General features: G+C 34.3%; 1 protein-coding gene across 1 annotated transcript; it reads left to right on the top strand.

The window, feature by feature from the left end:
• The first annotated feature begins 289 nt into the window (after positions 1–289).
• On the top strand, positions 290–14,040 carry KLRK1 (killer cell lectin like receptor K1). Its single transcript, XM_065922603.1, has 8 exons — positions 290–422; positions 3,837–3,944; positions 7,395–7,487; positions 7,680–7,715; positions 8,299–8,450; positions 8,747–8,850; positions 10,418–11,701; positions 12,052–14,040. The coding sequence occupies exons 2-7, from the start codon at positions 3,839–3,841 to the stop codon at positions 10,533–10,535; spliced, it is 609 nt and encodes a 202-aa protein (XP_065778675.1). The 5' UTR covers positions 290–422; positions 3,837–3,838; the 3' UTR covers positions 10,536–11,701; positions 12,052–14,040.
• Positions 14,041–14,835: the final 795 nt, after the last annotated feature.

Genomic DNA, 14,835 nt, shown 5'->3' on the forward strand with positions numbered 1-14,835 from the left:
AAGAAGTTTAATTTTTTCTCCTTTTTTCTTCCACCCACTACTTACAACTATGTTTTATAACAAATTATTCACTTTTGGAAAAAATTTAGAAGGTGATTCTGTTATCCCATCATTTGTTTCTTAAAACTCTGGCTATTTGTTATCACTTAATTTACCATTTTTAAGTCATAAAATAAGTTAGAACCTAACATTTATTCCATCAAAAGGGAAGCATTCTGTGCAATGAGAGGCGGAAGTACTGTGGTTTGTGTGGCGCTCTTTCAACAGAAAGATGAGATGAGAAAAACACCTATCATATCTTTCTTCAGGGATCAAAATTGAGTGGAAATCACTAGTGTCATTTTTAAATGGGGAACTCGGACATGTTTTTTTTTTCAGGAGGCTCTTATCCACAAGAATCAGGATCTTCTTTCTCTGATCAGGTGTGTGTCTGTGTGCGTCGCTCTGTGTGTTTCTAACAGCTGTTGTTCAAGAAATAAGAACTCTTGAGGTTTTAACCTCAAGAAAGTTTCTAAAAATATTTATGCTGTAAGGTAATTCTAGTTGTTCCTTAAGTGTTTGAACCGACTTACTGAAGGCAAGGAATGCTTATTACTTCAGGGGTATATTATTTTTCACTTTATTTAATGATGGATAAGTAGGATATGCTTATTGAAGAATCAGAAGTTATGATGATGCTATAAGATGAAGTCTTCAAATAAAGCTAAAAGAATAAATCTTTACTTTTGGGACTAGAGAATTGAATTTCAATTTAAAATTTCACACACGAGTTTTCTACTCTTGTGCAAATCACTTACCCTCTGTGACATACAATATTACTTGCTAAAAGGAAACAAATTATTTTCATTGTTTCCAACAATCATAATCAAATATAAAACAACATTTTTAAAAAATCTAAGCATTATGTATACTTATTCAACACGTTTTGTCTGAGAGCTATGCTAGACAATGTTAAGATATTAATATAATAACAAATGTGAGATTAGTTTTGTTAATGATGATGATGGTGATAACTTGTAAATGATGGCAATGATAAGGACAGAAGCTCAAAAAAAGCATACTAGGAAAAATCATTCAATAAAAGTTTATATATCCTACCTAGATTTACCTTGCAAAGAAGCAGTTACCGATATATCCTGTGAATTAAAAGCAACTATTACATTTTTTAACAGTTTGAAATGATTATTTTTTTATTTTCTAGTAAGGGAAAATTTAAAGGTTAATACTACTTGATTTTATATGAATTCTCATTTCCATTCTTTCCTTTTTTTAATATCTGCATGCATGAACCTTTCTGTATTCTCACTTTTCTAATGTAAACATATTAACTTACCACAAGGAGACAAAACTAGAAAAAAAAAATCCCATTTTTATTTTATTCAGGAACACTTTCTAAAAAATGAAAACTCTGAATTCATCTTTGATATAGATAAGCAGTCATAATTATACAGTGGGATTGGTCTGAGATAGGTGGGTTCATCGTGGCAGAAGTACATGCTTTCTGTATAAATGGAGTTTACTCTTTCTGTATAATTTTAAAATACCCAGAATTTTATCAAACATATAAGTCACAGAAAAGCAATTTACTTTGAATCACTTATGTTCATATTATATTTTAAATCAAGGCTTCAAAAACTTGACAGCTTTTTCTCCCCTTCATTAACTAACAAAGTAATGTATCTCACAGTTTGAGGCAGCATAAAATAATAACAGCTTTAGGATTGGAGTTAGAATTGAATTTTAATCAAGCTTTTACCAGTCTCTAGCTTTGAGATCTGGGACACTCCACAACCTCTATGGACTTAAGTTTCCTTTTCTAGTAAATAGAGATAAAAAACATTTCATATTTACCTTAGTGGATCTCTGTGATATTCAACTCAAGTGACATAAATTGAAAATGCTTCTTCAACTAAAGTATTATAAATTACTTATAAGTGGTAGCACTATATTAAGTAAGCAGTATGACTTTGGCCACCTCTAAAATTTCATTTCTTCAACCATAAAATATTCTTACCTTATTCACACATTTAATAATAAAGTTTGCTACATTACATATTATGTGAAAGTCTTTGTCGTTCGTTTGTGTCTGACTCTGTGACCCTGTGGACCATAGCCCACCAGAATCCTCTCTCCATGGAATTCTCCAGGCAGGAATACTGAAGTATGTTGCCATTTTCTTCTCCAGGGGATCTTCCTGACCCAGGGATCAAACCCAGGTCTCCCTCATTGCAGGCAGATTCTTTGCCATCTGAGAAAATAATGTTTTCGTTTAATTTTAAGTGTAAAAGGTAATTTGTATTAGCATTTCATTTATAAAGAGGCTTTTACATATTCAGTAATGATTACTGTTCAAAAAGAAAGAAAAAATGAGTTTCATTTGCTTTGTTCAGAGGGAAGAGTCTTTGCTTATCTTTATCCTAAAATTTTAGACCCTATTTTATTCTTTGCAAGTTCTTCACTATGAAGAACATTAGATACACTACTATATATTCTTTACTACCAAATTTACATTATTGACACTAGATGTATATTATTTACTTTAACTTTTTAAAAGATCCACACCAGACTGTGTTAATATTCTTTGTCTTCCTTCATCCAAACCCCTCCCCTTTTCTTTCTCTTTCTTTCTTCTTGCAATTTGTGAAGTTATTAACTTAGTAAATGGCGTTGTGAATCAAACAAATGTGTAACTCCTTAGAAACCAGTCTTTTTCATGATACACTGTTTTATTTTGATGTTATATTTCATTGCAACACATTAGCACTTTAATAGTACATAAGATCTTGCTAGAGATATTTTGCCATAGCATAAATGTACTTTTGTTTATATCAGTTCAGTTCAGTTCGGCTGCTCAGTTGTGTCCGACTCTCTGCGACCCCATGGACTGCAGGATGCCAGGCCTCCCCGTCCACCACCAACTCCCCGAGTTTACTCAGACTCATGCCCATTGATTCGGTGATGCCACCCAACCATCTCATCCTCTGTCTTCTCCTCCCGACTTCAATCTTTCCCAGCATCAGTCTTTTCAAATGAGTCAGCTATTCGCATCAGGTGGCCAAAGTATTGGAGTTTCAGTTTCAGCATCAGTTCTTCCAGTGAACACCCAGGACTGATCTCCTTTAGGATGGACTGGTTGGATCTCCTTGCAGTCCAAGGGACTCTCAAGAGTCTTCTCCAACACCACAGTTCAAAAGCATCAATTCTTTGGTGCTCAGCTTTCTTTATAGTCCAACTCTCACATCTATACATGACTACTGGAAAAACCATAGCCTTGACTAGATAGACCTTTGTTGGCAAAGTAATGTCTCTGCTTTTTAATATGCTGTCTAGGTTGGTCATAACTTTTCTCCCAAGGAGTAAACTTCTTTTAATTTCATGGCTGCAGTCAACATCTGCACTGATTTTGGAGCCCCCAAAATTAAAGTCTGCCACTGTTGCCACTGCCTTTCCATCTGTTTCCCATGAAGTGATGGGACCAGATGCCATGTTCTTTGTTTTCTGAATGTTGAGCATTAAGCCAACTTTTTCACTCTCCTCTTTCACTTTCATCAAGAAGCTCTTTAGTCCTTCTTCACTTTCGGCCATAAGGGTGGTGTCATCTGCCTATCTGAGGTTACTGATCTTTCTCCCGGCAATCTTGATTCCAGCTTGGGCTTCATTCAGCCCAGCATTTGTTTATATCACAAAGCATAAAAATCATAAGGTAATACAAAATAAAATAATTTGATGTTATGCTTTAAAAAGGATATGGGTGGGAATGCCAACTTAAATTTTAACATTTATGAGCTGAGTGGCAGAAAGACCATGACATAGTGGCTTGAACTGTTTTTCTCCAGAGATGAGTGAATCTCATACTTATGCCAGTGAACGAGTAAAGTCTGGTGCTTCTAGACAAAGCCAAAAGAGAACATGTATAATAACCACGAGTCAACGTGGACAAAACAGTAAGTCTTATGTTTCATTTGTCTCTCTCAGTGTACTGAGGTGAATCTTAGAAACTGTGACTAATTTGATGATAAGCAGTCAGTTTATTTTACCTTCATGAAGAAAGCAGATATGAGATTCTCTCTCATATGCTATATGGTCTTCTCTGGTAGCTCATGTGCTACTGGAATATATAATAAAATTTAGCAGAAACTGTTGTGTTTAGAATCTTTTCATGCCCTAAAAATGATGAAATCATCATAATAATGAAGACAGTAATTTCTAAGGGATTGCTGAACAACTAGACCTGTGTGTGTGTGTATGTTCAGTTCCTCTTTGCAACCCCATGGACTGTAGCCTGCCAGGTACTTCTGTCCATGGAATTTTCTGGGGAAGAATACTGGAGTGGGTTGCGCCAGGGGTCCAGAGGATCTTCCTAAGCCAGGGATCAAACCTGAGTCTCCTGCATTGGCAAACAGATTCTTTATCACTGAGCCACCTGGGAAGCCATGAAAACCTAGCCTTAAGGAGAAGTAAATAGAAATGGAAAACAGAAGGGAAATATCAAATTTCCTTCAGTTCAGTTAAGTCCTTAAACATTATGGAGGAGATGACTTGACCGCTATTACAGAAATGTTTCTGGGTGGTGAAGAAGGTATGCTCTCTTAACCAATCTGGAATATGGTGAAAAATAAAGCCTGAGGTACCTTACACAAAAGGAAAAACAACAGGTTACTCTCACCTATAAATTTTGATTAAATGTTAAAAATATATTATCAAATAACATCATTTTACAATGATTAATTATAGGAATGAAATTGTGCACTATGTAATAATCAAAGTGGAAAGATTGTATGAATGTATACATAATGCTGAAAAGGTTTCAGATAAAAATTGATATGAATTTTTAATTAAAAAGAACTTAATTTTAGAAACCTCTAAAATATAAGTACTGCCTTTGATGTATTTTTTTTTTCTAAAGCTACCATTATGCTTATTGCTAAATGGCAGCAACATTTTCACTGCAGTTAGAAAAAGAGAAGAATTTTCATTATTATTACTGTTGAATAATATTGATTGTTTTGCTGGTGTTAGCAGAATTAACAAGAAAAGAAAGAGGTGAATGATATAAAATTGGAGTTAAAAGGCAAAATTAATATTATTTGAAAAAATATTTTTTAAGCCTTCACCTAAAATATTACAAACAATAAAGATATCTAGTAAGTGGACTTGATTGAAAATAAGACAAAATCAATTACCTTACTAACCACAAAACAAGGAAAATGTGATGGAAAACAAATGCCATATGCATAAAACAAAATATCAGAAAAGAATAGCAGCACACTTTTAAATTGAAAACCCTAGAAATAAACTTACTCATTTAAAATTGTACTGGTGAACATAAAATAAGACATGTGTTATAGAAATAGAAACTGTTCAAGGATAAAAGGCATTTTAAAAATGTAAATTATCTCCATATTAAAGGAGAAGGGGATGACAGAGGATTAGATGGTTGGATGACATCACCAACTGAATGGACTTGAGTTTGAGCAAGCTCCTGGTGTTGGTGATGGACAGGGAAGCCTGGCATGCTGCATGTAGTTCATGGGATCACAAAGAGTCAGACACGACTGAGTGGATGAACTGAACTGAATTTATACATTTAGTGTAATTCTATGGAAAAACCATTGCATCATATTTTTAAACTGACAGGTTCTTGGGAAGCTGATATTAAAATTCTTAAGGTATATATGGGGCTTCCCTATTGGCTCAGACAGTAAAGAATCAGCCTGCTAATGAGGAAGACCTGGGTTCAGTCCCTGGGTTGGGAAGATTTCCTGGAGGAGGGCATGTCAACTCACTCTAGTATTCTTGCCTGGAGAATCCCCATGGACAGAGGAGCCTGATGGGCCACAGTCCATGGCGTTCCAGAGTCTGACACGACGGAGTGACTAAGCACAAGGCACATGTGAAATGTAATGATAGGGAAAATCATCTGAAAAATGAAATATAATATTATATCGTGTGCACTAACAAATACTCAAGTATTTTACATACTAGAAAATTTTACATATTGTTTAAATGGAAACATAGACTAAAAAGTATAGGAATAAATGCAGGTACAATTTGGAATATATTATATGCTAAAGGTATGTTTCATATTAATGAGAATACATTGATTTATTGAGCAAATATGTTACAAAAAGTCAGTGTCCACTTGGACAATAAATTTTTTATACGTTTAGCTCCCACATAACAGTAAACAGACACACACACACACACCCTACCAAATAAACCAAATACAAAAGAAAACCACAAAATATCACAAAGGAACATGGGCATAACATATTTTATAAACTCAGAATAATTAAGACACTTTTCTTCATACCAGAAAATGCATAAGCCATAAAGAAATGTTTGATTAAGTCAGCCATTACCCGTTTTGACATCTCAAAAGTATCATATGTAAAATTAAAACAAAATGGTATCTGGGACATGTATTTGCAAAACATTGACATGAAGTGAACTAATAATTTTAACCTGAAAAGAAACAGACCAGACATAGACGTCTCAGAGAAATTTTTTTAAAAAAGCATTGTTTAACCTCATGGAAAAATGTTTAATCTCATTCATAACAGGAAAAACAAAGTTAGATTTTAAAAATAATACTGTGCATCAGATATATATATATACTTAAAATATAAAGAAATAGAAATATTTGGTGTGAAGAAAAGTGTGAAGAAACAGGCTTTTGAATTTATTTTTGGTACTACATAAATTGGTGTGGCTTCTGTCGACTGAAATGTTCAATCATTATAAAAATTGAAAAAGCATGTGCCCTTTAATTAATTTCTCCTAGGGAGGTACTCAAAAAACATGCACAGATATATGTGAATATTACTCATATCATTATATCTAAAAGCAAAAACTAAGAAATCATTTAAGTATGTACTGGAAAAAAATAAACATCTGCCAATAATTAGATTTTGCTCATATACTGATGAAACACAATGCAAGAAGCTAATTTAAAAAAAATTGACAACTTTGTAAGACATAATATGGAATAATCACCAGGATATTTTCTTAATGTTTCCAGAATATTTTGTGTACTTCCTTAAGTGTGTGTTTTTAAAAGAGAGTTGAAGGAAACTGTCTGCATTTCTTATTATATCTGTGTGAAAACTTTAAAATTTTTAAAATGATAACTGAAATTTATTCTAATGGAAGAGTAGGACTAGGGAACTTGAAGAAAGGAATAAGAATGGATATTACATTTTTATACCCTTATTTTTAAATAATTTACAAAATACTTGTTTTAACTTTCCTGAGAAAAATAATCACAGAGAAGAACTGATATCAAGCCTCACCCCTCAATTAAAAACACTTCTAATATTTAAGTTAAACAGAAAGATAACAGAACCTTTTCTCATCTTTCTCACTCTTTTTTTTTTTTTTTTTGTCTTTGACAGCATCTCCATTTGTCCTTGCCAAATCCGTTGCTATAGCTATGGGTATTCATTTCATTGGAATGGCAATAATATGCAGCGCCATGATCATAACTCGTAAGTGATAATAGAGAAAGAAATTAGCAGCAATATTGATCTAACCATTGTAATGCATTACTTTGACTAGTATTCAGAGGCACAGAAATATAAACTAGTAATATTGAGTATATTTTTTATTGAGCTTATATTTTTTCTTAGACTATCAGTTACTAACAATATAAATTCTTTCAATAACTATTATTTTTATAGCATTATTCAACCAAGAAGCTCCAATTTCTTTGAAAGGTAAGTGAAAATTTTCTGTTACTTTGATGCACAAACTGCATGCATCTATACATGGGTATAGGCACATATCTGATGGCATGAACAAGGAAGTGAATATGAAAATGATGAATTCTTGTCCATAATTCACTGTAGATGTATTTACTTATAATGAGGAGGTACTTGTAAAAAGTAAAAGACATCATTTTGGCATCCCTCCCTGTATAAATCTGTAGAAATATGTCCTTGGGCAGGATCATAATGAGTTAATTATATTGAATTTTAGAGTTGAAATAAAAAAGATATTTAACCTGTCCAGGTAAAATCTGCTCTTACGTTCAGACCAGGTGGCGCTAGTGGTAAAGAACTCACCTGCCAATGCAGGAGACATAAGAGAGATGCAGGTTAGATCCCTGGGGTAGGAAGATCTCTGGAGCAGGGCATGGCACCTCACTCTAGTTTCTTGCCTAGAGAATCCCGTGGAAAGAGGAGCCTGGCAGGCTACAGTCCATGGAGTCACAAAGAGTCAGACAGGACTGAAGAAACAGCCTGCACACACACATAATGTCCAGACATGCAGAATTAACAATGTACTCTACCTTTCTAGAAAATTACTGTGGTCCATGTCCTAAAAACTGGATATGTTATAGAAATAACTGCTACCAATTTTTTAATGAGAGCAAAAGCTGGTACCAGAGCCAAGCTTCTTGTATGTCTCAAAATTCCAGTCTCCTGAAGATATACAGCAAAGATGACCAGGTTGAGTATTTGTTTTCATTTCACTTTGTATATTTAGTCTTAAGATATGAACTGACTCACTGGAATGTGAACCTGAAACAAGAGAGGCACTAAGACTCACATATAACAAACCCAAATCTTTCTGCTTTAGAAATAAGAAAGCACTGAAATTCCAGATATTTTGTATGTGGTGTTTAAGTCAGAATTATGCTAGTGGAGAGAATGCATTCCCCCAAGTGTGGGGGGAAATGGTTAAATGACTATGGCCTTGCATTTATGAAATTCTGAATTCTGATTTTATTTGCGGCTTCAAACAGGATTTCTTTAGATTGGTGAAGTCATATCATTGGATGGGACTAGTACAAGTTTCCACAAATGGCCCCTGGCAGTGGGAAGATGGCTCCATTCTCTCGCCCAACCTGTAAGTTTCCTTAATAATTGGAAGGAAATGTAATATTGTATTTCGTGTAATATTGCAAAAAGGACTATCTGTCTTCTGACTTCGTTATATACTTGGAATTTGAAACCCCTTATACATCTTAGAATTGATCTGGGGATGGCCTCATTTCTGTGTTACCCAAGGTTTTACTTTTAACAAAAAAGATTTCACTCTCTGGAAATACTAAGATCTTGTATCATCTCATTTCAATATTTTTCATGCTGCAAGTACAAAATTTCATTTTTGCTAAAAGCAAAACAACTAGCATACCCAAGTTCTGTTTCTGCATATTATTAATATTTGTTGAGTGTGACTTGGTTCCCAAGGAACTACACAGAAATAACTACAGAGATGAATAGGGCTTAGAGTCTTCAAAAACTTCACACTTCAGAGATATAGTTATAAATAGATAATGTATGATCCAGTGTAATCAGTACCCTCATGAAATGTGATGAGAGTGGGTTGGGGAAACAAACACAGAAATTGAAGAAGCATATGAAAAAATGTGAGAAAAATTGAGGCTTTAATGTACATAAATTGAGATCAACTAAGAGCAGTTACTAAAAAAAATTCTTAATTTTTTTCCCTAGAATGGCTAGTTTTTCCTACATTAACAAAGTTTGTTCTTTCGTCTTTTTAGATACGTATACTATCAAACCTTGTACTTTCATTTTCTCAGTTTCACACTGATGTAGCATCATTACTCTTTCTTCAACTTTCAATTTCCTACTGGTTCCTAGTAGGAAACAAACCACCATTTATTACATTAATTATATAACTATAAAATATTCAAGATCCTGGGACAAAATAGATATATAGACATGGCAATCTCTACATGGACTACCAGGCTTCCCAGGTAGTGTTACTGGTAAAAAACCTGCCTGCCAATGCAGGAGACTTAAGAGACTCGGGTTCAGTCCCTGAGATGGGAAGCTCCCCAGGAGGAAAGCACAGCAACCCACCCCAGTATTCTTGCTTAGAGAATCTCACGGACAGAGGAGCCTGGCGGACTATAGTTCATGGGTTTGTAGAGAGTCAGACGGGACTGATATGACTTAGCATGCATGCACATGGAATAGCTAAACACACATATGCACACACACTTGTATATGTGTATTAGAGGATTTCACAGTTTATTTTTATATTTTTTACCAAGTAAAATTGCATATATCTGAAGAAGATTGTTTATTTTTGCACAAACCAAGACATCTGCCAACTTCTAAATTGAATTCTGAATTCATTTCTAAGTATTTGGATTTTTTTGCTTTCATTTTGACTTACATACATAGATGAAAAGATTTCAGACTTTTCAAAGTGACTAATTTCTAATGTACAAAAAATAGTGACATAATTTATAATGGAATGCAATTTTTATTGTTATTATCTTAGTTGGCTGTATTTTCCATATCTATAAATTAAGAAAGAACACATGTGGTCCTAAAATCTCCTGAATGATATTATTTCAGTGTCTATATTTAAATATTATTTCATGTTTGTATTTCTACATTAATAAAGCTGTGAATATAATCTGTCCTTCTCTCTAATCTAGACTAACAATGGTTGAAATGCAGAATGGAACCTGTGCAGTCTATGGCTCAAGTTTTAAAGCTTATACAGAAAATTGCTTAAATCCAAACACATACATCTGTATGCAGAGAATTGTGTAAAATCTTATAGTTAATAAAATATGAAGTATTCAAAGACTCAAAAGCCATTCTCTGAGTGTACTCAAAGAAAGCTCACAACAAGAACAGTTCTTCTCGTGTTCAAGAATGTGTTCAACACACACATTTCTTGAAGAATAGAAGAAAATTCTATATAGTTACTGGATTTTTCCATGCGTAGCATATAAAAATTTTTTTGCAGGGAATAAAAACTAATAGAAAAGACAAAATGGTACACATAAACAATGGAGTAATAGCCATAAAAAAAGAATAAAATAATACCATTTGTGGCAACATAGATGGGCCTAGAGATTGTCATACTGAATGAAGACAGAGAAAGAAAATTATTGTATGAAATAGATTATTTTTGGAATCTAAAAAATAAATGATATAAATGAACTTATCTACAAACTAGAAACAGAATTACAGACCTAGAAAATGAATTTGTGGTTACCTGGGAGTGGAAGGATATTTAGAGAGCTTAGGATTAACATGTACACACTGCTATATTTAAAATAAATAACCAACAAAAATCTACTGGTTAAAAAAAATGGAAAGGGAACAAGGGAATGATATATATGAGATGTGACTGGCTATGTGTTGATAATTTTTCAAGCTAATTGGTGACTCCATGGGGATTTACTACACTATTTCTTCCAGTTTTGTGTATGTTTGAAATTTTCCATAATAAAAAACTTTTTAAAACTTGTTTTAAAAAATTAAAGTTTGGTGGAGGTTATATGAGATTTCATTTAATATTCTATACTTGAAATTTTCAAAGTGAAAGTTGAAAAATCAATAATTACACCCTCAAATCTTCAAAATTCCTCTACAAATTTAATAAAGCATATGACATGTTTGGCAGAAGTTGAATTATTCCTTGCAATAAGAATATGGCATTAATTGCCACAAAACTTAGAAAATAAATAGCTGAATTTGAAGGAGATTTACAAGGCTTCTAGGGAAAAAGAGCTTTATGCCTGAGTTGAAACCTGTAGAATGACTAGAAGTTGTCTGGGCAAATCATTTAGGGTACCAGAATTCTTGGCAAATGAAATGCTACATGCAAACATGTAGATGTTAGAAGAGTCTGTGACTAGGGAAAGCCAGTTTGGTGGAAGTAGAATGATAGAGAAGACGAGGAACATAAGATGTGGTGGAGATCAAAAGTCTGTTCTGTACTTCTGTGTCTCTTTTTGTTTTGCATATAGGGTCTCTGTGGGAGAAGGTGAGGGTGGGATGTTTCAAAAGAACAGCATGTATATTATCTATGGTGAAACAGATCACTAGCCCAGGTGAGATGCATGAGACGAGTGCTCAGGCCTGGTGCACTGGGAGGAACCAGAGGAGTCGGGTGGAGAGGGAGGTGGGAGGGGGGATCGGGATGGGGAATACGTGTAACTCTATGGCTGATTCGTGTCAATGTATGACAAAACCCACTGAAATGTTGTGAAGTGATTGGCCTCCAACTAATAAAATAAAATTAAAAAAAAAAAAAAAGATGTGGTGGAGAGAGAAGCAGAGTAATAACTAGTAATAACTTTGTATTTTATTCTCTATTCTCAGGGCAATTATTCTTTCTGTGTTTTATGAAGGGCATTAAGAAGTGGGTTGAACAGCGTATTTAGGTGGAAATTAGTATAAAATACCATGAAGAAAACTATTTTCTACCTAGCCAATCAAGAGCTGAGGAATGTCTTAGTTCAACTTAAGTTTTTAAATTATTGCCTGAATTTGTATAATAGGCACCACCCAGAATTAAGGAAATGGCAACCCACTCCAGTATTCTTACCTGGAGAATCTCGTGGGCAAAGGATCCTGGCTAGCTATAGTCCATGGGGTCACAAGAGTAGGACAAGACTTAGTGACTAAACCACCACCAACATTCAGTCATGTTTGCCTTAAGATTTTATTATTAAATTTTTAAGTCATAAAAAGCATGCAAAAAAGCACATATGTTTGCTTTGGAGAAATTAAGAAATTTAAATTGGGCTTGGCTTCTGTTTCTGGAACTAAGGAGGGGAAATTATTAAGTTTCAATGAAACTAACAACAAAGAAGTTTTATGATATAGTGTATAAAGCTTAGAGAAAGCACTGTTAAATAAACAATGGTAAAAACACTGTGGAAACTCAGAATTTAGTGAAAATGAAAACCCTGAGAGCAAATCAACCACAGAAACTAACTTTCATTCTGAGGGTTTTTAATAATCTTGGGGAACCTTACTTTCTGTTTTGATGGTTGTGATGAAGCACTGGAAATGAGCAATAAAGTTCAGGGGCCACCTAACTAAAGGATTAAATATAAGTTTTCTTTCTAAACCTGGGACCTTCAAAGGCTGCAATCTCATATTGTTGTTGCTGTTGTTTAGTCAATAAATAATTTCCAACTCTTGTGCAACCCCATGGACTGTAGCCTGCCATGCTCCTCTGTCCACTGGATTTCCCAAGCAAGAATACTGGAATGGGTTGCCATTTCCTTTTCAGGGGATCTTTCTGACCCAGGGATCAAACCCACGTTTCTTACATCTCCTGCATTGGCAGGCAGGTTCTTTACCACGAGCCACCAGAGAAGCCCAATCTCATATACTGAATAAAAAATAAAACTTGTACTTCAGGAAATAGTAACAAGGACCCTTGCTAGTGAAGCAAATCAGAAGAGGTCACCCCAAAATATACCTCTTTGAGATGAAAAGCATTTTGAGCTAAAAATAATTAAGAAGTAACTTGAAATCACTACCTCAAATGTATCTGCACCCTATTTTCATAGCATGGTTATTCAAACCACCAAGACATGGACACAATCCAAGTGTCTGTCAACCATCAAACAAATGAGTGCATAAAAAAAGTGTGATACATAAACAAGGGAATACTATTCAGGTATATAGAGGAAGGAAACTTTGTCGTTTGCAACAACATCAGTGAACCTGGAATAAGCCAGACACAGGCAAACACTGTATGATCTCAGTTCTATGTGGAATCTAAAAAAGCCAAATTCATTAAAATGAAGAGTTGAATCATGGTTGCCAAGGCCTAGGGGGAGGGAAAATGGGAAGATGTTGGTCACATGTATAAATTTCCAATTATAAGATGAATATGTATAAAACAGATAACTAATGAGAACATACTGTATAGCACAGGGAACTTAATGCACTGTGGTGATCTGATGGGAAGGAAGTCTAAAAGGAAGCGGATTTATGTACATGTGTGACTGATTCATTTTGCTGTCCAGTAGAAACTAACACCACATTGTAAAGTAATCATACTCTAATAAAATTGATTTTAAAAAGTAAAATAACAAATATATAAGATGAATAAGTTCTGGGGATTTGCTATACAAGTTGGTTGCTAAGAGAGTAAATCTGAAATATTTTCACACCATAACAACAAAAAAAAAATTGGTGATTATATGGAGTGATACATGTGTTTCCAAAGCTTATTGTAGTACTCATTTCATAACAAATGTGTGTAAAGCATCATATTGTACACCTTAAATGTATAGAACATTATCTATCAATTATATCTCAATAAAACCTGTGACAGAAAAAAAAAAACCTGTTGGTGGTTTCCTTTTATCACCTAAACAAAACAAAAAACAAAGAGAAACAGCTAATACAGAAAACAAGGTCTCTCTACCCTTCTTTTTTTCCGTGTAAAGTCAGGCTATAAATTCTCATTTGACTGGAAACAGACCCTTTCGCCCACTGACAGCAACAAGGCAAATATTAAATCCTATTTCTTTACTTTCTTCCCAGATATTTACCTTCCCACAATTTGCTGCCCTGGGGAGCTTAAAATTGTTTATTTTTGTTCTAATATCTCTCTACAAATTTCTTGTCCTTTGTGATGCTACATAACCTGCGCTTCTAAGTCCTCACTACTCTTCCATTTAGGTTCCCCCAAGTGATGTGCACTGCGTGTGTTAGTAAACTTTTTCTCTTGTTAGTCAGTGTTTGATTCAAGAGACCCACGTGAAAACCAAGGATAGATAGAGGTCAAGTTTTGTCTTCCCTGCACTAGTTTTGACCTCTGATGAAAAGAGAAAGCAAAAGTCTCCATTGAGCATTTGTAATCACAAATCGGCCCTCTTTTTTAGTTTATAGCTCAAAGCCTGCCTGACAACGAAGCCCAAGAGTATTGTATTCAAAAATGTATTTAAAGTGTTCAAGGTGAATAATGGTCTGCCTACTAACAATACTAATACCTTCCAAATGAAAGCAGCTTCAATCCACTTATCAAAAAAGTTTGAAAAATGATCTTCCAGAATTCTTGGACAAAGACAAATATTGAGGAGGGGGAGTGGGG

Source organism: Muntiacus reevesi, chromosome 1 (assembly GCF_963930625.1).
Source record: "Muntiacus reevesi chromosome 1, mMunRee1.1, whole genome shotgun sequence".
Taxonomy (NCBI): domain Eukaryota; kingdom Metazoa; phylum Chordata; class Mammalia; order Artiodactyla; family Cervidae; genus Muntiacus; species Muntiacus reevesi.